Consider the following 21,342-nt stretch of genomic DNA (forward strand, 5'->3'; position numbering starts at 1 on the left):
GTGTTAAACTGAGGAAAGAATGAGGTGTTTGAAGATAAAGTGAAATTAACTCGAAGTTCCACATGAGCCTGGAGAAGATAAACTGATTTATTACAGTATGTCAGTTACAATGTTGCCTACAGTTTAAAAGCCTAATTCCATCTAAAGAAAACTGCTTCATGAAGCATTGAAAAACACATGCATTTTATATCTTCTTCAGTATGTGTCTTGTGGCCTCAGGACTTGTGATAGTAACAAGTACTGCAGTGGCAGTCTGTGTGATTTTCAATCTTCAGATTTCCCATTAAAGTCACCTAAAAATATCAGAGGAATGAAAGAGTGTCACGACGATGTCCAATACAGGTACGATTTGTCTTGGACCCCAGGGGACAGGGGTAAATGTACATTCATCAGTCAGCTGTTCAGCCTCCTGCATTCTCTCCTCCCCCACCCCCAGAATCATTTCCCTCCCTCATTCAGACAATCCTTGGCGACCAGCATTTCAATTTACGTTTCATTTAAACGTAAGCTTTTAGCAGTTGAAATAGCAGACGACATCAGTTCCAGGGTCATTTCAATCCGCCCACGTACATTCTCAGAAGAGCAGGCAGTCGGGCCAGCTCTACCCTCCGACGCATTCACTGAAGAAACTTGCATCTCCCCCTCCCCCCCACCCCGCCATCCTGTTCGCGGTAGACCCGAGCACCTCCTCGTCCGTGACCCTTTAAAGATCTGAAACGAAGCACCGTGCAGAGTCACGGAAGAATGACGTCCTGCAGATGGAAATGCCCTGCATTAGGCTGTTTACTCATTGAGTTACCCACAGCCAGCCCCAAATGGGTGCGCCAATGTCCATAAACATTCTTCCATGGAGCCATGGGGAATGAGGCCATTTGGCTCACCATGTCAGGTAAGTCCCTTGAGTCAGGACTCTGTAATGTGGCGTGCCTTTTAACCTCTGCTAACCTTGTGAATGAAAACATGTTTCTTTATATTCTGTGAAATCTCTAGCATTGACTTTAAATCAATGACCCTCTGACTACCAGAATTAGAACTTTCCTAGTTACACCATCTAGATCCTTTCATTAGATAAGGCGCCTCTATAAAGTCTCCCCTCAGACTCCTCCTTCCAGAATGTACAGTAGCAGCCAATCCACTCTTTTCCTAACGACCAAAATTTGCCAGTCCCAGCGACCGCACTCCTCTGCACTCTCTCCTGTACAGCCGCACTGTGGGGTCCAGAACTGCACACTCTCAAGCCGTGGTCTAATTATTATCGGAACATAAAGCATTACAGGCCCTTCAGCCCCTTATGTTGTGCCAACCCTTTAACCTACTGTAAGATCAATCTAATCTTTCCTCACTCACAGTCCTCCATTTTTCTATCTTCCATTGCCCAATATATCTGCCTCTGCGACCACCCTGGCAGGGCATTCCGCACACCCACCTCTCTCTGTGTACAATGACTGTGCCAGTCTGGGATGGGGAGGGAGGTGTGAAATAAGGAGCAGTTTGCCTCAAATTTCCTTTGGTGGGGGAGTGCAGGACCGGAGGGCACAGCCCCAAAACAGAGGGATGTCCCTTTAGAACAGAGATGGGAGGAATTTCTTTAGCCTAATCTGTGGAATTTGTTTTGGAGGCCAGTTCACTGGGTGCACTTGAAGAGCAGGTTGATGAATTCTTCATCATCGAAGTTATGATGAGAAGGCAAGAGGATGGAGTTGAGAAGGAAATGGATCAGCCACGATGAAATGGAGGACCAGAATCGATGGGCCCAATGGCCTAATTTGTTCCTATGTCTTATGTTCTAAGTAAAGAGACAAGGAGGGGCTTTGATGTATGCTCAAAACTTACTTGACCCGCGTGTCTCCAATTCAGTGAAGAAGAAAACATTGTTGCAGTTGGTTCTGGAGACTGAGGCAAGCAAGGCAAGGACTGATCTTACAATCCTAACAAGGCCTCCGTTGGTCAGGGACGACCATGGATGTTGCTTCCTAACTGTCTGGAACACAAGCCAAGGCAGTACAAAATGTAGCAAGCTCCCTCCCTCCCTCCACGCCCAAAGGAACAGCAGAAACTGATCCAGTTTGGCACCAGTAGTGGCCATGCAGCGTTGAACTCAACGCAGGACTGCCTTAACGACTCCAGCTCTGAATTTTTCCCTCAGGGTTTACTCCCGAAGCCTTCCCCGTGAGTGGATATAGCACGAGGAGCTGAGGTTTAAGATCAGAGTTTTCCTTCTCCTAGATGAGTTGCCAAACACAGCTGCCCAAAGCGACTGGTTTTAAGGCATCAGTAGCCCACCTTTGCCCCTTCTCCTGACAGTAGAAATGGTTCTGGCAGGCTTAGTAGCTAAGCCACATGTGAAGGTCAAGGCCAGGAGCTGGACTTGTTTGTCAGAGGCTATTTGAAGATCACACCATTGGGAGCACTTAATAGGTAGTGGGAGCTTGTTCCTATTACCACCCCTGGATATAACAAGTTTAAGGAACTAATTAGAATCCAGACTAGAATATGAAATGTAGATAAACACAGGATTTCCGATTTTAATCGGTTGCTTAAAATCTCTTCAAGGCTGGATGGATTCAAAGACTGTCAGGCAAAATGATGTGAATAATGGGCAGCCAAGTACACTTCCCCAAGAGAGAAATTGCCAACTTATTCTGACAAAAGGCATAAAGAGTAAACGTGAGTAGGAAGAAGGAATGGAAAATAGATACAGGCAAGATTATAGAAAGATCAAGAGGTAACTGAAAAGGAGGAAAAAAAGGCATGCGGGCCAGCAGTTAACTGGCAGCTGAAAATCAGTGTAGGTGAATAGTAAGACTGGGGTGTTAGGGGGAGTTGGAATGGTGGATGTGAAAATGGGGAGATTAAAAGGGGATTATCACTGGATTAGTGTAAGTATGTGGCTGATGGTCATGTGCACCCAGTAGGCTATCAGCCTTTAGTTACGAAGGCAGAGCTGCTGCTTCAGTCTCAGGAAAGGAAGATGCAACTGAGAATTAGGAGCGTTAAAAACCAGTGCTGAAGAGGTTTGAAACTTCACTTTAGACTGATAGAGGGTCTGGTCCAGGCCAGATGCAAGCACAGTTGCTGAAAGTGGCCACTGAGCATATGTTCATGGTCTTCTGCTGCCATAGCCCAACCACTTCAAGGTTTGATGTGTTGTGAATTCAAAGACACTCGTCTGCACACCACTGTTGTAAACGCGTGATTATTCCTGTCAGTTTGAAGCAGTCTGGCCATTCTCCTCTGACCTCTCTCAACAACAAGGCATTTCGCCCACAGAACGGCCGCTCACTGGATGTTTCCCACACCAGTCACACGGAGACTGTTGTGTGTGAAAATCAGTAATTTCTGAGATACTCACACCAACCACTCCACAGTCAGAGTTTGCATTCCCCGTCATCTCTCTTCCCCAGTTTGATGTTTGGTCGAAACAACAACTGAACCTCTTGACCATGCCTGCATGCTTTTTTTGAGTTGCTGCTACATGACTGGCTGATGAGATGGTGTACAGATGTACCTAAAGAAGAGGCCACTGAGTTTATGAACCTGTTGGCCATGGACTGGAGAAATGGAACTATCATACCCTTGTTCAGACAGGGGGTACAAGGGTGAATAGAACAGCCGCAAATCATCAGTTTAACTGGTGAGCTGTTTAAAGTGAGAACCAGGGGAAGGGTTACCACTTGCTTGTTTCAATAGAAGCTTTATCAAAGGCTGCCGTACTTGCCCAACCTGATGAAGTTATTTTGATAAGCTACTAGGGCTGCAATGGACCACATACAGTAGATTAGAAAATGTTCGATAAAGGACGGCATAACAGACTTGTCATCAAGATTTGACGGCCACAGAGTCTGAGCAACATGGATGGAAAATTGACTCAGTGACAGGAAAGAGAGCCAGCCGTTGTTTTTCAGGCTGAGGGGCTGGGGGGGAGGATGCATTAACGTTCCCCTGGAGTCAGTACCAGGATCACAGTGTTCATCATATTTATGTTCATGACCTTGTGTGCTGCCCATATTCCAAATGAGAAAATTGTCCGTGTCGTGAATGAACTCTGAGACACACCTCAAGAGAATGCAAATGTGTTGTTGGAATAGCCTGAGACCTGGGTTCCCAAGCTGGGGTCCATTTGCTTATGGTATTGGTCCATGGCATAAAAAAGATTTTATGAGTTAGAAGAATGATAGGGAGGCAACCTAAACTGAAGGTGATGTTTAAAGAAGTCCAGGGACAGAGAGATCTGAGGAAAATGCTCAAGCGTCATTCAAGCATATGTGGTATTTAATGAAGTGGCTTATCTTAAACAGAAGTGTAATATCAATGGTTTAGAACATGCGGGAGAGTCACAGAATGGTACCAGACGCGTTTTCATCATGGGAGAGGAGCAGGAAGAGGTAGTGGTGGGTTGTGGTTGGGAGAAATAAGACATAGAAGGTGTGGAAGGGTGTCAGCAGCTGTGTGATCAGACACAATATGTAATAGTTACAACACTGAGAACGTTTCTCAGGTCTGCTGCATTTTGGATGTGGATATGAAAATAGATTTGGACTCAGGACTTCTTTCACTCTTATAGTCTGTTTTTCTCGCCCGATCTGTCTTGTTCTTTTTTTGTGTGTGTGTGTGCGGGAGAGGGATCGATGTGCCTGTTGTATTTTGGTTTGTTTTTTGTGCAGGAAGGAGGATTTGGGTTTGATGATCGTTCTTTACTTTCTTGGCTTCATGGCTGTCTTGAGAAGAAGAATTTCTGAGTTGTATACTTTGATAATAAATAGACCTTGTTCCACATATCTGCCTTTTGTAATATAAGATAGAAGAAATCAGCTGTCAGCAGGTCAGGGGAGATGACAGCAAGGTGTCCAATGAAATCTAATATTTACACCTAGGTTTCAAGCACACTACCTTTGTTATGCTTTGTTATTCCATTCCCTTGCTTAAACACTTGCACTGAGGGTCATGTTTTTTGACTTCTCCAGTGCGTTCAACACCCTCTGCCCTGCTCTGCTGGGTGAGAAGCTGACAGTGATGCAGGTGGATGCTTCCCTGGTGTCATGGATTATTGATTACCTGACTGGCAGACCACTGTACGTGTGCTTGCAACACTGTGTGTCAGACAGAGTGGTCAGCAACACTGGGGCTCCACAGGGGACTGTCCTGTCTCCCTTTCTCTTCACCATCTACACCTCGAACTTCAACTACAACACAGGGTCTTGCCATCTTCAGAAGTTTTCTGATGACTCTGCCATAGTTGGATGCATCAACAAGGGAGCTGAAGGCTGAGTACAGGGATACGGTGGGAAACTTTGTCACATGGTGCGAGCAGAATCATCTGCAGCTTAATGTGAAAAAGACTAAGGAGCTGGTGGTGGACCTGAGGAGGGCTAAGGCACCGGTGACCCCTGTTTCCACCCAAGGGGTCAGTGTGGACATGGTGGAGGATTTCAAATACCTGGGGATACGAATTGACAATAAACTGGACTGGTCAAAAAACACTGAGGCTGTCTACAAGAAGGGTCAGAGCCGTCTCTATTTCCTGAGGAGACTGAGGTCCTTTAATTTCTGCTGGACGATGCTGATGATGTTCTACGAGTCTGTGGTGGCCAGTGCTATATTGTTTGCTGTTGTGTGCTGGGGCAGCAGGCTGAGGGTAGCAGACACCAACAGAATCAACAAACTCATTCATAAGGCCAGTGATGTTGTGGGGGTGGAACTGGACTCTCTGACGGTGGTGTCTGAAAAGAGGATCCTGTCCAAGTTGCATGCCATCTTGGACAATGTCTCCCATCCACTCCATAATGTACTTGTTAGGCACAGGAGTACATTCAGCCAGAGACTCATTGCACCGAGATGTAACACTGAGCGTCATAGGAAGTCATTCCTGCCTGTGGCCATCAAACTTTACAACTCCTCCCTCAGAGTGTCAGACACCCTGAGCCAATAGGCTGGTCCCGGACTTATTTCCACTTGGCATGATTAACATTATTATTTAATTATTTGTGGTTTTATATTGCTATATTTCTTCACTATTCTTGGTTGGTGCGACTGTAACGAAACCCAATTTCCCTCGGGATCAATAAAGTATGTCTGTCTGTCTGTTTCAATCAAATTCATATTAGATTTAAACTATTTATGGCAATATCCAGTAACTTTTCAAAAAGACTAGGGGGATCTCTGACAATTCCCTGGATAAAACCGGCTGCATCCTTTACATAGCTGAGATCATTTTTTTAGACAATGACTTTGAGCCAGTGCTGGCTAAGCTGTCCCTCGCATGTATTTTACCATTTTAGTTGGTGCACCGTTTGTTAGGATACTGAAAAAAAGGAGAGCTTCGTTCCTTGATACAAGTTTCATGTATTCCTCCAGAATTCTCACCTTGGAAAATAATTTAGCCACGCAGCACGTTGCCTCTGAGGTGATATTCTTGGGGACCAGCATGGTTTTCTTGGACCGCATTGGTGTGGGATAAGCACGAGAAAAGCAACAGCCTTTGCACTGGAAAATGGGCTTCCCTGGTCTTGAGAAGCGAGTGTTCTCCTTCAGCCGACAGTCCGGACACCCTTTAGGGAGAAAGAGCAGATGGAATTAATCTTCCAGGTGCTGGATGTAGCACATCCTACAAAGCTCTCAGCGCCTCTACTTCCTTAGGAGTTTAACGCCATGGAGCACATCTACATGAAGCGCTGTACCAGGGAGGTAACATCCATCGTCATGGACCCCCAGCTCCCAGGACATGCTCTCTTCCCACAGCTGCCATCAGCAAGGTACAGGAGCCTCAGGACTCTCACCACCAAGTTCAGGAACAGCTATTACCCCCTCGACCATCAGGCTCTTGAACCAAAGGGGATAACTTCACTCAACTTCACTTGACCCAACATTGAACCAATGGACTCACATTCAAGGATTATTCATCTCATGCTCTCAATATTTATTTATTTATTATTTCTTTCCTCTTGTGTTTGCAGTTTGTTGTCTTTTGATCAACTCTGGTCAATCGCCCAGGTTGGGGTGGTCTTTCATTGACTCTATTATAGATATATTGAGTATGCCCACAGGAAAATGAACCTCAGGGTTGTATATGGTGACATTAATGTACTGCGATAATAAATTTAATTTGAACTCTGAAGTTTTCTTCAACAACAGGACGTAGTGAACCAAGTTATCATCAGATGGGAAATCAAGCTGGCTATGATTGTATCAAATGCCATTTCTTCTGGAGACACAAAGAGAGATTGGAGATGCTGGAAATATAGAGTAACACACACAATGCTGGAGCGACGCTATGGTTCAAACAGCATCTGTGGGGGTGGGGGGGGGTGGGAATGGACGGGATGCTTTGTGTCCAGACCCTTTTTCAGGACTGGGCTGGAAACCTGGAACAACAAAGTAAAGTAAGCAGATGTTCGGTTCAGCACTGCGGGTCGAAGGTCCTGTGATGTGCTGCAGGTTTTCTATGTTTCTACAAAATGTTCAATGTTTTTGCATCCTATCTCACACACGTTTGTTAGGATTTCAATACCCAGGCTCTGAGATTTGCCTATGTCCTGTGGCACTCATGGCATTCTATTGAATTACAAAACATCACCCCAGCAGCCTCCCCAAACCCTGTGCTGAGGTGAAAAAGGAATATTGAATACTTCCTGGAGATTTCGCCATGGAATTGGACAGGGCACCCACGAGCATTATCAGCCTTGTACGCCAGGTGAGAGGCACATGGGATGATATTGCAGGCCTGCTGAAACAAAGCTGTGGAACCTGGGCTGAACAGAGCTGGCAGTGTAGGGCTCCTGTGATGATTCCAGCTATCTGCCAGCAAACCATCACTCCCTCTGCCCAGCGTCTATTAGTGCCAATATCCCAATTCCCTCTGCCCTCCATCAGTGCTTGTAAAACAATGGAAGCCCATGGAATAAAATGGACAGCCGTAGATGGATAATGGCTGTTGTCGGGAGTGAACGGCAAGGTATAACAGGGCTTCCCTGGCATCGGCACTGGGACCATTACCTTCCGCTTAACTGGGACACATGAGGACCAGTACACTTTGGCCCAATTAAGCAGCTGCCCCAACTACTGTTTCAGTGAGTAACAAATGATGTATTTAAATAAAATACAGAACAAATTAGAACACTGGCATTTCTACTGCTGTACTATAAAACTGTCTATTAGTTCCTAATAGTTATTGACTGAGGAATTCATCCGGTGCACACTACTGCATTCTTTAGACAATAAGTGCAGAAGTAGACCATTTGGCCCTTTGAGCCTGCACTGCCAATTTAAATTTTATTTATTTATTGAGATACAATATGGAACAGGCCCTTCCCACCTTCAAGCTGCACTGCCCAGTAACCCCCTGAGTTAACCCTAGCCTAATCGCAGGACAATTACCCTACCAACCAGGCTGTCTTTGGACTGTAGGAGGAAACCCACACGGTCACAGGGAGAGTGTACAGACTCCTTCCCACCACTTCAGATCGACTGTAAATGAACAAAATCAACGCAGGCACTTGGTGCAGATAATGGACGGCATGTATACAATGCCTTTGACTAATGCATCTTCCAAATTGTCATTTTCATTGTAACAGTCAGCTGATTGTTCATATCTTCGTAATTCCTCACATTGAAGTAGTGAGATCATTTCATTTCCACTCCCGGCCATTTCTGGCATCTCCAAGCCTGAATGCTTGAAACCGCAGTGATTGAGACTGTTCTGAATTGTCTCACTGCTCAGTTCTGACCAACTAGCTGTGGCAAAAATCACTGCTTTTTGAACACAACCACACACATCTGGCACTATTTGAAAACTGCTTGGTGTGGATGAATTCCTCTGTCAATAACTATTAGGAATACACAGATTTATGGCACTGCAGTAGAAATGCCAGTGTTCTAATTTGTTCTGTATTTCAGTTAAATACATTATTTGTTATGTGGTCTAACAGCCACAGAAGTGCAGCGACTGGCACCAGTTAGAAACTTCTGTCAGCTCCTGTCCCAATTAAACAGCATAGTGGCCCAAGTAAAGAAGAGATTCCCGACTATTTTCTTGAATAGTTTTTGTTCTTTAAGAGTTGTCCCAAATAAACAGCTGCCCCAATTAACCAGAATCCGGTGTACGTGGAACCCAAATAGTGCACAGATACCAAATCTGCAAAACTTGGTGATCTGTGAGGAGGATAGTTCCAAACACAGCATAGGGGCGCTGAAATTGGAAATGGAAAGAAAGCAACAGAACTGCTCAGCGGAGCAGAAGAGTTCATCCTTCAGATCAATGACCTTTCATCAGAAAAATGTCATGGACCTGGCAGGGAAATGCCAGGTGAAATTTAATCTGGAAAGTTCCAAAGCATTACATTTTGATCAGAGAACAAGGAGGAACACTATAAACTAAAGGAGCCAGTTCTTAAAAAAAAAGCTGGAGGATTAAAGTAATGTCTGGGTATGCATGGAGTAAGTATATATACCCTGACTATTTACTTAAATTGACGGGACAGGTTTAGTAAATGATCACAGTCCATTGAAGATCTCAGATTTCATAAATAGAAGCACAGAAGACAGGGCAGGAAACCGCAAGAAACTTCGTAAGACACTGGTGCAGCCACAGCTGTTAGGGTCCGGTCCGGAGGCCGCCTTGCGGGTCTTGCTCCGGTCCGCGGACTCCGGACTCCGGGCCTTGCAGCCAGCCCTCCTGTCACCCAGAGACATTGGATCATCTTGGCTTAAGGAGTTACACCTGTCACCTATTAGGGGCAGGTGTTTATAAGGGGCTCGGGGACTGAGCCTAGTTGTGGGGTTGTCCTGCTTTGGAGCTGGGTTAACCTACTCTGTACCTGGACTGCTGGCTCTGTATATGCTCTATCTGGTTGCTGGACTGTTCTGTATATGCTCTATCTGGTTGCTGGACTGTTCTGTATATGCTCTATCTGGTTGGTCTTGTTCCCCAGCTTCTGTCCTGTGCGCTGGTCCTGCTGTTTTGCCTCATTCTCCTTGCTTGTGCTGCAATGCTGTTGGTTGCCTGTCCCAATTTACTGGTGTATCATGGTAGTCCTGCTGCTCACCCTGGACCCAGTTTCCTTCCTACCCGTTGCCTCTGTTGGGCAGGTCTGGCTGGACTGCCACTGCCTGATGGGGATTCCACCCCTTCCTACCTGTTGCCTCTGTTGGGCAGGTCTTGCTGGACTACTGCTGCCTGCTGGGGGTTCTGCCCTTTCCACCTATTGCTCCCTAAGGGTTGTGCTCTGCACCTGCCCAGGTGTCTGTGACTGGCCCAGGCCTCTGTGTTTCTGCCTGGGAGGTGGCCCTGCTGGGGATCCTCGCTGCCCGCCATGATGAATCCTCCTGCCTTACCCCTCACATGCCATGGCATCCCCATCCTGTCCTACCCCTAGTACTTCAGTGTCTGTGTCCTGCATTAGGGTCCTGTCCTGCCCCTGTTCCTGACAACAGCTAGAAGAGAGGTCAGTTTGAGTTGCCGAATAAAGAGGACACAAACAATACACTGGAGGAACTCGGCAGGTCAGACAGCATCCTTGGAAACGAGCGGCCAACATTTTGGGCTGAGACCCTTTGTCCTGATCCGAAACATTGACTGCTCGTTTCCACAGATGCAGCCTGACCCGCTGAGCAGCCTGACCAGCATCTGCAGTGTACTTTGTGTTTTTGTAAAGAATAAAGGGGATTTCCTTAAAAATGCAAAAGTGTTTTTATTTATGCAGCGTGAGTTTAGAATGCAGTACCAACTCAGATTTAGTGTCGCATTTAAAAGAGATGGACAAATATCGGACATAATTTGCGAGGGGCAGGGAGTGAGACTAGCTGGATTGTTCTTGTGTCGTGCCAGTAAGTGCTCAACAGACTGAATGGCCCACATTGGTGCCCCAATTCCCCACCAAATATCAGTGACAATTATCTGATCTGATCCCCCTATCCTCTGCCTCCTTCCTATCTGTGCATCATGGCAGCATCCCTGCTTTCCCACTTCAGCCTCAGCAGTGGCTGTTATGGGCATGGGCAAAGAGAGGTTTGGATGACTGGGTGATGCACGGCTGGGTTCAGTCCTGAGGAAGGGCAGCTGGAACACGGTGGAGAAGCAAGAAAGCAAGGGTTGGCAGCCAGCATTTTCAAGCATGCAGCGTAGAAATAGATGAATTAATCTGTTATTTTTTTAAGCTTGCTGGCAAGGCTATTATTTATTGCCTGTCCCTAAGCAAGTGTGGTGTTCAGGTGCCTTTCCTCTCCACATTCTTCCACTGAGCATATTGTTTATTGGGAACATTAACACCCTGTGGGGTGTCCAGGGAGGGGTAGCACCTCTGGTCTGTCCATTCTGGGGCAGCTCACTCATCTTTGGTCCGCACCGGACACTCGGCTCCAGGTAGCAGCCGTGAGGTTGTGCCCCTTCGACGGCTGGGCTTAACCAGTAGAGGGTAAATGCAAACAGGCTTTTGTCCGCTGAGCTTAGGTGAGACTACAACTAGAGGTCATGGATTAAGGGTGAAAGGTGAAAAGTTTAAGTGGAACTTGAAGGTAAACTTTTCCACTCAGGGGGTGGAATGAGATGCCAGCACAAGTGGTGCATGCGAGCTCGATTTCAACATTTAAGAGAAGTTTGGATAGGGACATGGATGGGAGGGGTAAGGAGGACCATGGTCCCGAAGCAGGTCGATGGGACAGGGCAGTTTAAATAGTTCAGCACAGACTAGATGGGCTAAAGGTCCTGCTTCTGTGCTGTACCTTTCTATGACTCTAACTTTGCAAGATGGCATCAAAAAATATGCAAGTAGTGGGAAGAACGTTTTCCAACAAATGATTAGCTTGTCGAATGCTGGATAGGATATCTGAACAATGATATAAACAGACTTCAAAGAGAGGACAAGGCTAGTCACAGAAAAATGCCGACAAGGAATATGGATCCTCTAAATTTAATTACCCAGAGATGAACAGACAAAAAAACAGCCTTGTCTGTGAAGCAGTAAATGTAGAGTACCAGAGCAGATGGTGGAGTGGTTGTGGGTGAAGATCTTGTTAAGCCAGCTGTACGTGCAAAGACAGGAATCGAAAGGTTGAGCACAATGGGAGTAATGTTCTGATTGTGCTCATTTCAAGGCAAGGAGTATCGTAGATAAGGCAGATGAGCTCGGAGCAAGGAATTCTGACACTGTGCCCAGTAGTGCGATGGGCAGAACTGGCCGCACAGTGTTCTAGGGTTCTGCTGTTTCAGAGTGGTAGGGATTAAAGTGGGAGGGACGGCATTACTAGTCACAGCAGTCTCAGACAGGACAGAGAATAAGAAAGGAATGGCCACAATAATGGGATTACATATAGACCACCCAATAGTCAGTAGGATTTAGGGGAGCAAATTTGTAGGGAGAATGCAAACAGTTTAGAGAAACATAGGGTTGTGAGAGTAGGTGATTATAACTCTCCAAATATTGACTGTATGCCCATATTGTAAAACAGCTGGATTGGGACAGAGTTGGTCGAATGTGTTCAGGAAAGTTTCCTTAATCAATATACAAAGCTCTCAGCTAGAGAAAGTGTGATAGTAGATCTCCTGTTAGGGAACGAGACAGGGAAGGTGATAGAATGTGTGTAAGTGTAGTGATCATAATTATTTATTTTGCCAGTGTGGAACAGTCCCTTCCGAGCCGACGAGCCACACCTTTCTCAGCAACTCGCCTATTTAACCCTAGCCTAATCACAGGACAATTTGCAATAACCAATTACCCTACTAACTGGTACACCTTTGGACCGAGGGACGAAACATGAGCACCCACAGGAATCCCACAGACAATAGGTGCAGGAGTAGGCCATTCGGCCCTTCTAGCCAGCACCACCATTCACTGTGATCATGGCTGATCATACACAATCAGTGCCCCGTTCCTGCCCTCTCCCCATATCCCTTGACCCCGCTACCTATAAGAGCTCTATCTAACTCTCTCTTGAAAGCATCCAGAGACTTGGCCTCCACTGCCTTCTGGGGCAGAGCATTCCACATATCCACCACTCTCTGGGTGAAAAAGTTTTTCCGCATCTCTGTTCTAAATGGCCTACCCCTTATTCTTAAACTGTGGCCTCTAGTTCTGGACTCACCCATCAGTGGGAACATGCTTCTTGCCTCCAGCGTGTCCAATCCCTTAACAATCTTATATGTTTCAATCAGATCCCCTCTCATTCTTCTAAATTCCAGTGTATACAAGCCCAGTCGCTCCAATCTTTCAACATATGGCAGTCCCACCACTCCGGGAATTGACCTTGTGAACCTACGCTGCACTCCCTCAATAGCAAGAATGTCCTTCCTCAAATTTGGAGACCAAAACTGCACATAATACTCCAGGTGGGGTCTCACCAGGGCCCTGTACAGCTGCAGAAGGACCTCTTTACTCCTATACTCAATTCCTCTTGTTATAAAGGCCAGCATGCCATTAGCTTTCTTCACTGCCTGCTGTACCTGCATGCTTGCTTTCATTGACTGATGTACAAGACCACCTAGATCTCGTTGTACTTCCCCTTTTCCTAAATTGACTCCATTTAGATAGTAATTTGCCTTCCTGTTCTTGCCAATGAAATGAATAACCTCACATTTATCCACATTAGACTGCATCTGCCATACATTCGCCCACTCACCCAACCTGTCCAAGTCACCCTGCATTCTCATAACATCCTCCTGACATTTCACACTGCCACCCAGCTTTGTGTCATCGGCAAATTTGCTAACGTTACTTTTAATCCCTTCATCTAAATCATTAATGTATATTGTAAACAGCTGTGGTCCCAGCACCGAACCTTGCGGTACCCCACAGGTCACAGCCTGCCATTCCGAAAGGGACCCGTTAAGGGACCAGCCAATTTTCAATCCATGTCAGTACTCTGCCCCCAATACCATGTGCCCTAATTTTGCCCACTAATCCCCTATGTCGGACTTTATCAAAAGCTTTCTGAAAGTCCAGGTACACTACATCCACTGGCTCTCCCTCCAATTCGCAGGAACTGTTCCTGAATCTATAGAACATTAGAAAATGATTACCAATGTATCCACGATTTCTAGAGCCACCTCGTTAAGTACCCTGGGATGCAGACCATCAGGTCCCAGGGACTTATCAGCCTTCAGACTCAACAGTCTATCCAACACCGTTTCTTGCCTAATATAAATTTCCTTCAGTTCATCCTTTACCCTAGTTCCTTTGGCCACTATTACATCTGGGAGATGTAGTGAAGACAGATCCAAAGTACCTGTTCAACTCACCTGCCATTTCCTTGTTCCCCATAATAAATTCACCCGTTTCTGTCTTCAATGGCCCAATTTTGGTCTGAACTATTTTTTTGCTATTCACATACCTAAAGAAGCTTTTACTATCCTCCTTTATATTCTTGGCTCATTTTTTCTTGGCGTATTGCCTTTTTTGTTATCTTCTGTTGCTCTTTAAAAACTTCCCAGTCCTCTGGCTTCTAACTCATCTTTGCTATGTTATACTTTTTTTTTACACTGTCCTTTACTTCCTTTGTCAGCCATGGCCTCCCCTTACTCCCCTTAGGATCTTTCTTCCTCTTTGGAATGAACCGATCCTGCACCTTCTGCATTATTCCCAGAGATACCTGCCATTGTTGTTCCACTGTCTTCCCTGCTAGGGTTTTGTTCCATTGAACTTTGGCCAGCTCCTCCCTCATAGCTCCATAGTTCTCTTTTTTCAACTGTAATACTGACACATCTGATTTTCCCTTCTCATTCTCAAATTGTAGGTTAAAACATATCATATTATGGTCACTACCTCCTAATGGTTCCTTTACCTCCAGGTCCCTGATCAAATCCGGTTCATTGCACAACACTAAACCTAGAATTGCTTTCTCCCTGGTAGGCTCCAGTACAAGCTGTTCTAAGAAACCATCTCGGAGGCACTCCACAAACTCCCTTTCTTGGGATCCAGTACCATTCTGATTCTCTCAGTCTACCTGCATGTTGAAATCCCCCATGACAACTATATCATTACCTTTGCGACATGCCAATTTTAACTCTTCATTCAACTTACACCCTACATCCAGACTGCTGTTTGGGGGCCTGTAGAGATGCCCAGGAGAACACACAGCCTCCTTGCAGATGGCACCAGAGATGAACTTCAAACTCTGGAATGCCCTGAGCTTCAACAGCATCTCACCAATTGCTAAACTACTGTGATGTCCGAAATCCATTAGCTTCAAGACGGAGAAGGGCAGAACTCATCCTTGGGTTGATGTTCTAAATTAGAGACAGGCCAATTTTGATGACATTGGGAAAGATCTGGCAAAGGTGGATTGGAACAGGCCGTTTTCTGGCCAAAGAAGTGCTTGGTAAGTGGGGGGGGGGGGCCTTCAAAAGTGAAATTCTGAGAGTACAGAGTTTGTACGTTCCTGTCAGAATAAAAGGCAAGGCCGACAGGTTTAGGGAACCTATATTTGAGAGATATTGAGGCCTTGGTCAGGAAGAAGAAGGAGGTACATAGCAGGTATGGGCAGCAAGGAAAAGAAGAGGCAGTCGAGGAGCATTCGGAAACACAAGGGAACACTTAGGAAGGAAATCAGGAGGGCTAAAAGAAGGCATGAGGTTACTCTAGTAGACAAGGGCTTCTGAAGATGCATTAAGAACAAAGAGACAAAATTGGCCCTCTTGAAGATCAGTGTGGTCATCTATGCATGGACTTGCAAGAGATGAGGATGATCTTAAATGAATTTTAGTGTCTGTATTTACTCAGGAGATGGACGTAGAACCAAGGCAAAAGAGCAGTGAGGACACGTACCATATACAGACTGTATACACTCGCTGTCTTGAGGCAGATCCGGGTGGACAAACCCCCAGAGCCTGACAAGGTGTTTCCTCGGGCCCTTGTGGGAGACTAGTGTAAAAATTGCAGCAGCCCTAGCAAAGGTATTTAAAATATCCCTAGCCCCAGGTGAGATATCAGAGGACTGGAAGATAGCTAATGTTATTCTGCTGTTTAAGAAGGGCTCTAAGAATAAGCTGGGAAAATTAGAGGTCAGTGAGCCTGATATCAGTAGTGGGTAAGTTATTGTAAGGTGATTGAAGGGACCAGATATACGTGTACTTGGTTAGACAACAACTGATTAGAGGCAGTTTACATCACATGTGTGGTAGGTCATGTCTAATCAATCTTATGGCATTTTTCAAAGTTGACAGCAGAGCTGATGAAGGAAATGCAGTGGATGTTGTCTACATAGACTTTAGCAAGGTTCTTGACAAGGTCCCATAAGGGAGATTCATCAAGAAGGTTCAGTCGCTCGGCATTCAGGATGAGGTAGTAAATTGGATTAGACATTGGCTTTGTGGGAGAAGTCAGAGAGTGGTAGTAGATGGTTACCTCTCTGGCTGGAGGCCTGGGACTAGTGGTGTGCCACAGGGATCGGTGCTGGGTCTGTTGTTGTTGTTTGTCATCTATATCAACGACCTGTACAATAATTTGGTAACTTAGGTCAGCAAAGATGCAGATGACACCAAGTTTAGCAGTGTAGTGGACAGCAAGGAAGGCTATCGAAGCTTGCAACAGGATTTGGAACAGCTAGAAAAATTGAATGAATAATAGAGATGGGACTTAGAGCAGACAAGTGTTAGGCATTATATTCTGGGAGGACAAACCAGGGTAGGATTACCACAGGGAATAGTGGGACACCGAGGAGTACTGAAGAACAGAGGGATCTGGGAATATCGATTCACAATTGGAAGTGGCGTCACAGAGCCATAGTCATAAAGAGAATTTTTTCTACTTTGGTCTTCATAAATCAAAGGATTGAGTACAGGGGTTGGGACGTTATGTTAACCCATGACTGTGTGCCTGGCACAGCTCAAACAACATCTATAAATTTGCCAATGATGTTGGCAGAATTTCAGATGGTGATGAGGAGGCGTATAAGTAGTAGATCAGCTGGTTGAGTGGTGTCACAACAACAATCTTGCACTCTACGGCAGTAAGATCAATAGATTGCTTGTGGACTTCAGGAAAGGGGAAGCTGAGGGAACACACACCAGACCTCATCGAGGGATCAGCACTGGGATGGGTGAGCAGTTTCAAGTTCCCGGGTGTCCACATCTCTGAAGATCTATCCTGGGTCCAACATCTGGATACAATGACAAATGTGGCTATGTTTCACGAGAAGCATGAGGAGATTTGGTACGTCACCAATGACTGTCACACGTTTACCATGGACAGCGTCCCAACTGATGGCATCTGATATGGAGGGGACTGGAGAAAGTGAACAAAGTTACACAGTCAGCCAGTTCCATTACGGGACCAGCCTCCCCACCATCAAATGGCAATCCCTCAAAGGACAGCGCCCATCACCCAGGCCATGCCTTCTTCTCATTGCTACCATCCGGGAGGAGGTACAGGAGACAAACTTAACAGTTTAGAAACAGCTTCTTCCCCTCTGCCTTCAGAGTTCTGAATGGACAATGAGTGGATGAACACTACCTCACTATTGTTTGCTCTCTTTTTGCAATGTATATTTAATTTAAATTGTTTATATTCATTTCTTATTGCAATTCTGTACCTAATTCTTAGGTACATAGGAGTTATCAGATGTCAGGGGTAAGTTTTTTAAGCAGAGAGTGGAGAGTGTGTGGAATGGGCTGCCGGCGATAGTGATGGAAGTGGATACGATCGGGTCTTTTAAGAGACTCCTGGATAGGTACAGGGAGCTTAGAAAAATAGAGGGCTATGGGTAAGCCTAGGTAGTTCTAAGGTAAGGACATGTTCAGCACAGCTTTGTGGGCCGAAGGGCCTGTATTGCGCTGTAGGTTTTCTATGTTTCCATGTAATTTATAGCTTTTATTATGTACTGCAGCCACAAAACAACAAATTTCACAGCATATGCCGGTGATATTAAACCTGATTCTGATTCTGAAGTTGAGTGGCACTAAACAGCGATTCCCTTGCTTGCATCTTCAGAAACAGCTCTGTTTCCATCTTCAATATCTTTATTTTTTTCCTTTCAGGGTTCTTTTGATGACCCTGACCTGGAGTTACACGCAGGCTTCGGTTCTTCGCAGGAGTGGGACCCGTTCTCGGGGTTTCAGGACTGGGTTCAGCCTGGAAGTCCAGCTCAGATTTGGAAGCCTAAGATCTCGGGGGTCAGTGTTAACAGGCGACCCGCGTGCGGTCGGGGGAGTCGGGATATCTGCTGTGTGCCTGGAGACCCGGGATCTTTACGATCTTCAGGCACAGAGCCTGAAAAAAGCGACGTAACGGACTCTTAACATCATGAACCAGCCAGCTGCTTGTTATGTCTCCCGGATCGCTGGGGAAACGGAGACACCTCCTTCTCCCTTATTAGGGAGAGAGTGAACCTGTGGGATGTCGAATACAGGGTAAAATGCAAAGTCTTTGGGGTAGCTGCAAGTCTGTCTCTTTGCTCACGCTCGGTGGTGATACCAATGCTTTTTTTTGAACCTTTGAATGAGACCTTGGCGAGGCCTAATTTGGAGTACTGTGTGCAGTTCTGGTCACCTACCTAGAGGAAAGATACCAATAGGATTGAAGAATACAGAGAAAATGTACATGGATATTACCAGGACTTGTGCCAAAGGGAAAGGTAGAACAGGTTAGAACTTTATATCCTGAAGCACAGGAGGATGGGGAGAGATTTGATAGACACGGAAATCAAGCAGTCTCTTTGCACTGTGGGTCGTTGAGGACTCGAGCTAGCGGTCATAGGTTATGGGTGAGAAGTGAAATATTTAAGGGGAACATGGGGGAGGAGCTTCTTCACTCAAAGGGCCTGTTTCTACGCTGTACTTTTCTACAACTCCAAAGTTCATTGTGGAGAAGTGGAAGGTTTTGTTCTTGGGGAGGGACAAAATCACAAAAAGTGAGTGATGTGGAACAGTGTGATTCACAGATCCTTAGAGATAAAATATCGGGGTTAAAAAAACCAGACATGAAATAGGAAGAATGTATTTTGCTTGGCAATGCCATTGAGAGCAAAATGATTGGTGGAAGGATTGGAGAAAGTAGATGAGAAAGCAATCAGTGACAGTGTTGTGGAATTCATTGTCTGAAATGGTTGGAAAGGCTGAGACCCATAACAAAATTAAACGCTGTATGACCAGGGACACAGAGCGTGACCTGCCAGGGACGACAGTTAGGCTGGTCAACTCTCTTTGGACTTTCACAACCATGGTTTACCCAGTGGTCTTTTTCTTAACGAGTAGAATTTGCATTGGGTCAGAAATTAAATTCAAGTTTACCAGGCTCGATTTTGACCAAACCGTCAAATAACCCCTCCAGTTTTAACAGCTCCCCAAATAGTGAGGAAGGAGAATTAGAAAGCTAATACTGATGAAATCCTTTGGCATTGATACGACCTTGCTGGGACTTCAGCGCTCACACAGGGATCTTCACTGTGCAGCTGGGTAAAGTTCCTCAGCAAGGTTCGGCCCAAAGGTGATGATTTCTCTCCTGAGAACCAGTTCCTGTAAACTAAAGGATTTTAACAGTGCTAACTTTACAATCATTTGCTTTCCCAACTGCTTCAACATACGTTCCTTAAGATGCTGACTTAACGCGACTACCTGCTGGCCTTGTAAACCCCTAGGGATACTCACCTCCTGCGGCAGCCTCTACCTCAGGGAAGGAGTGAAAGCTGTGTTCCACTATGAGGAGAACAATCAGGGCCAGTCCGCCACGCTTCATGTAAGTAAACATCTTGTAAACAGACTGAAATATAAAGGACAACCATTAACGTACTTTCACAAAGCTGTCCATACTACAGTCATGTTTTCAGAAGACCATGCTTTGACACCCCATGGCAGGGGTTCCATGATGGAATTTCTGATTGTTGACGCAGCTAGAAAGTAACAAGTAGAAAGTAAGTGAGACAAGTGTTACTTCAGCCGTGGCACCTGAAACCATAACATGATTCTTTTCCATAGGGTAGAATGCCTGGACTGAAAGACTACCTGTTCAGTAATTTAGAGGGAAAATATCACATGTGCAAAATGGGATTTCTTATTTTTATACAATGCTACTACTAACAGGGCCAGTTCTAACTCTTTTAGATCCTTCAGTCAGACTACCAGAGATTTCCATTTACACAACATTGTTCACATCATTAGAACAGTTCCAATGCTGTCAATTAATTACTCCTGAAGTACAGTCGCTATTGTCTCTTTGGCAAAAACACTCAAAACTGAGTATCTACCATCAGTAGGTCCCATTACATCCAAAAGTTTATTCACATGTCCAAGTTCACTGATTCACACAAGCTCCTTATTCTCCTGTGTTTAAAATTCCCACACTTGTGTTGAAATATCTTCATGGCCAAGTATTTGTTAACCAATGGGAATTCTGCAGGTCAGGCAGCATCTATGGAGAGGAATAAAGAGTGGACATTTCAGGCCGAGACCCTTGACTGGGACGGCCAATCCTGATGAAGGATTTCACCTTGATACATAAATGCTTTATACCTCTCTCTAGACCAGGGGTTCCCAACCTTTTTTATGCCATAGACCCCTACCGTTAGCCAAGGGGTCCATGGCCCCCAGGTTGGGAACCTCTGCCCTGGATGCTGCCTGACCTGCTGAGTTCCTCCAGCATTTTAGGTGTGTTACTGCGGATTTCCAGCATCTGAAGCATCCCTTGTGATTATGTTTGTTACCTAAGTAACCTCCAGCCAATAATTTTTCTTGGTCCTTTATGTTCCCCACACATTCTAGCACATTCCATTTCCCTTCATTAACAGCTGTGATGATAATGTTAAGTTTGGAAAGTTGGTTTATTATCACATGTACGAGGTACAATACAATAAAAAGCTTGGTTTTGTAATTTCATTTCATCAGTATAGTACAAGGGAAACAGAATGAAGTCTTACAATTACAAAGTACAGCACAGGCAGACAACGAGGTGCAAGGCCGTAATCAGGAAGAACGTGGGGTCAAGAGTCCATCTTGGCACCTGCTCAACAACAGCAGGATAGAAGATGTTCTTCAGCCTTATTGTTAGCTGTCCATCTCAAAGTTTTGCAATCCCACAGCTCTCCCAAAGCCCCATAACTGCCTTTCGTGATACTTCATTAAAGCACAAAGCTTTTGGTCTCCTTTACTAATACCTTCTCTATGGCTCAGCACCCATCCGCACAGAACGTTTAGAATAGATCGAAATTTTTTAAAAAAGGAAACAAGAACAGCAACTTTTACAGTCAATTCAGAAGAAATCATTGGGCCCATTTGATCGCTCTTTGTCACTGTAGCGGTCACTTGAAAACAAACCAAAGCCACTCAGAGACTGAGAATGAGGGGTGACACTGTATGACACGCTATCCACATTAACAAATTCTAAATCGAAGAAAGTATGTTTGATCTTTTATTAAGCAACCAGC

At 45.4% G+C, this 21,342-nt stretch overlaps 1 protein-coding gene across 1 annotated transcript; it reads right to left on the reverse strand.

Annotated features, from left to right (window-relative positions):
* Window positions 1-215: 215 nt before the first annotated feature.
* On the reverse strand, window positions 216-19,676 carry LOC132402535 (glycoprotein hormones alpha chain-like). The gene is made up of 3 exons (XM_059985390.1): window positions 19,571-19,676; window positions 6,364-6,548; window positions 216-293 (listed from the first exon to the last, which is right to left on the reverse strand). Exons 1-3 carry the CDS (start codon window positions 19,668-19,670, stop codon window positions 216-218), a joined length of 363 nt encoding a protein of 120 aa, XP_059841373.1. The 5' UTR covers window positions 19,671-19,676.
* Between the last annotated feature and the right edge of the window lie 1,666 nt (window positions 19,677-21,342).

Source organism: Hypanus sabinus, chromosome 12 (genome assembly GCF_030144855.1).
Source record: "Hypanus sabinus isolate sHypSab1 chromosome 12, sHypSab1.hap1, whole genome shotgun sequence".
Classification (NCBI taxonomy): domain Eukaryota; kingdom Metazoa; phylum Chordata; class Chondrichthyes; order Myliobatiformes; family Dasyatidae; genus Hypanus; species Hypanus sabinus.

Bases quoted from the DNA above. Each gene is read 5' to 3' on its own strand.
- LOC132402535 (XM_059985390.1), bottom strand. From the start codon at position 19,670: ATGTTTACTTACATGAAGCGTGGCGGACTGGCCCTGATTGTTCTCCTC. The intron at 6,549-19,570 runs GTGAGTATCCCT...TTCTCCCTAAAG, and splicing joins GGTAGAGGCTGCCGCAGGAG to GGTGTCCGGACTGTCGGCTG. The intron at 294-6,363 runs GTGAGAATTCTG...TGATATTTTTAG, and splicing joins TGGCTAAATTATTTTCCAAG to GTGACTTTAATGGGAAATCT.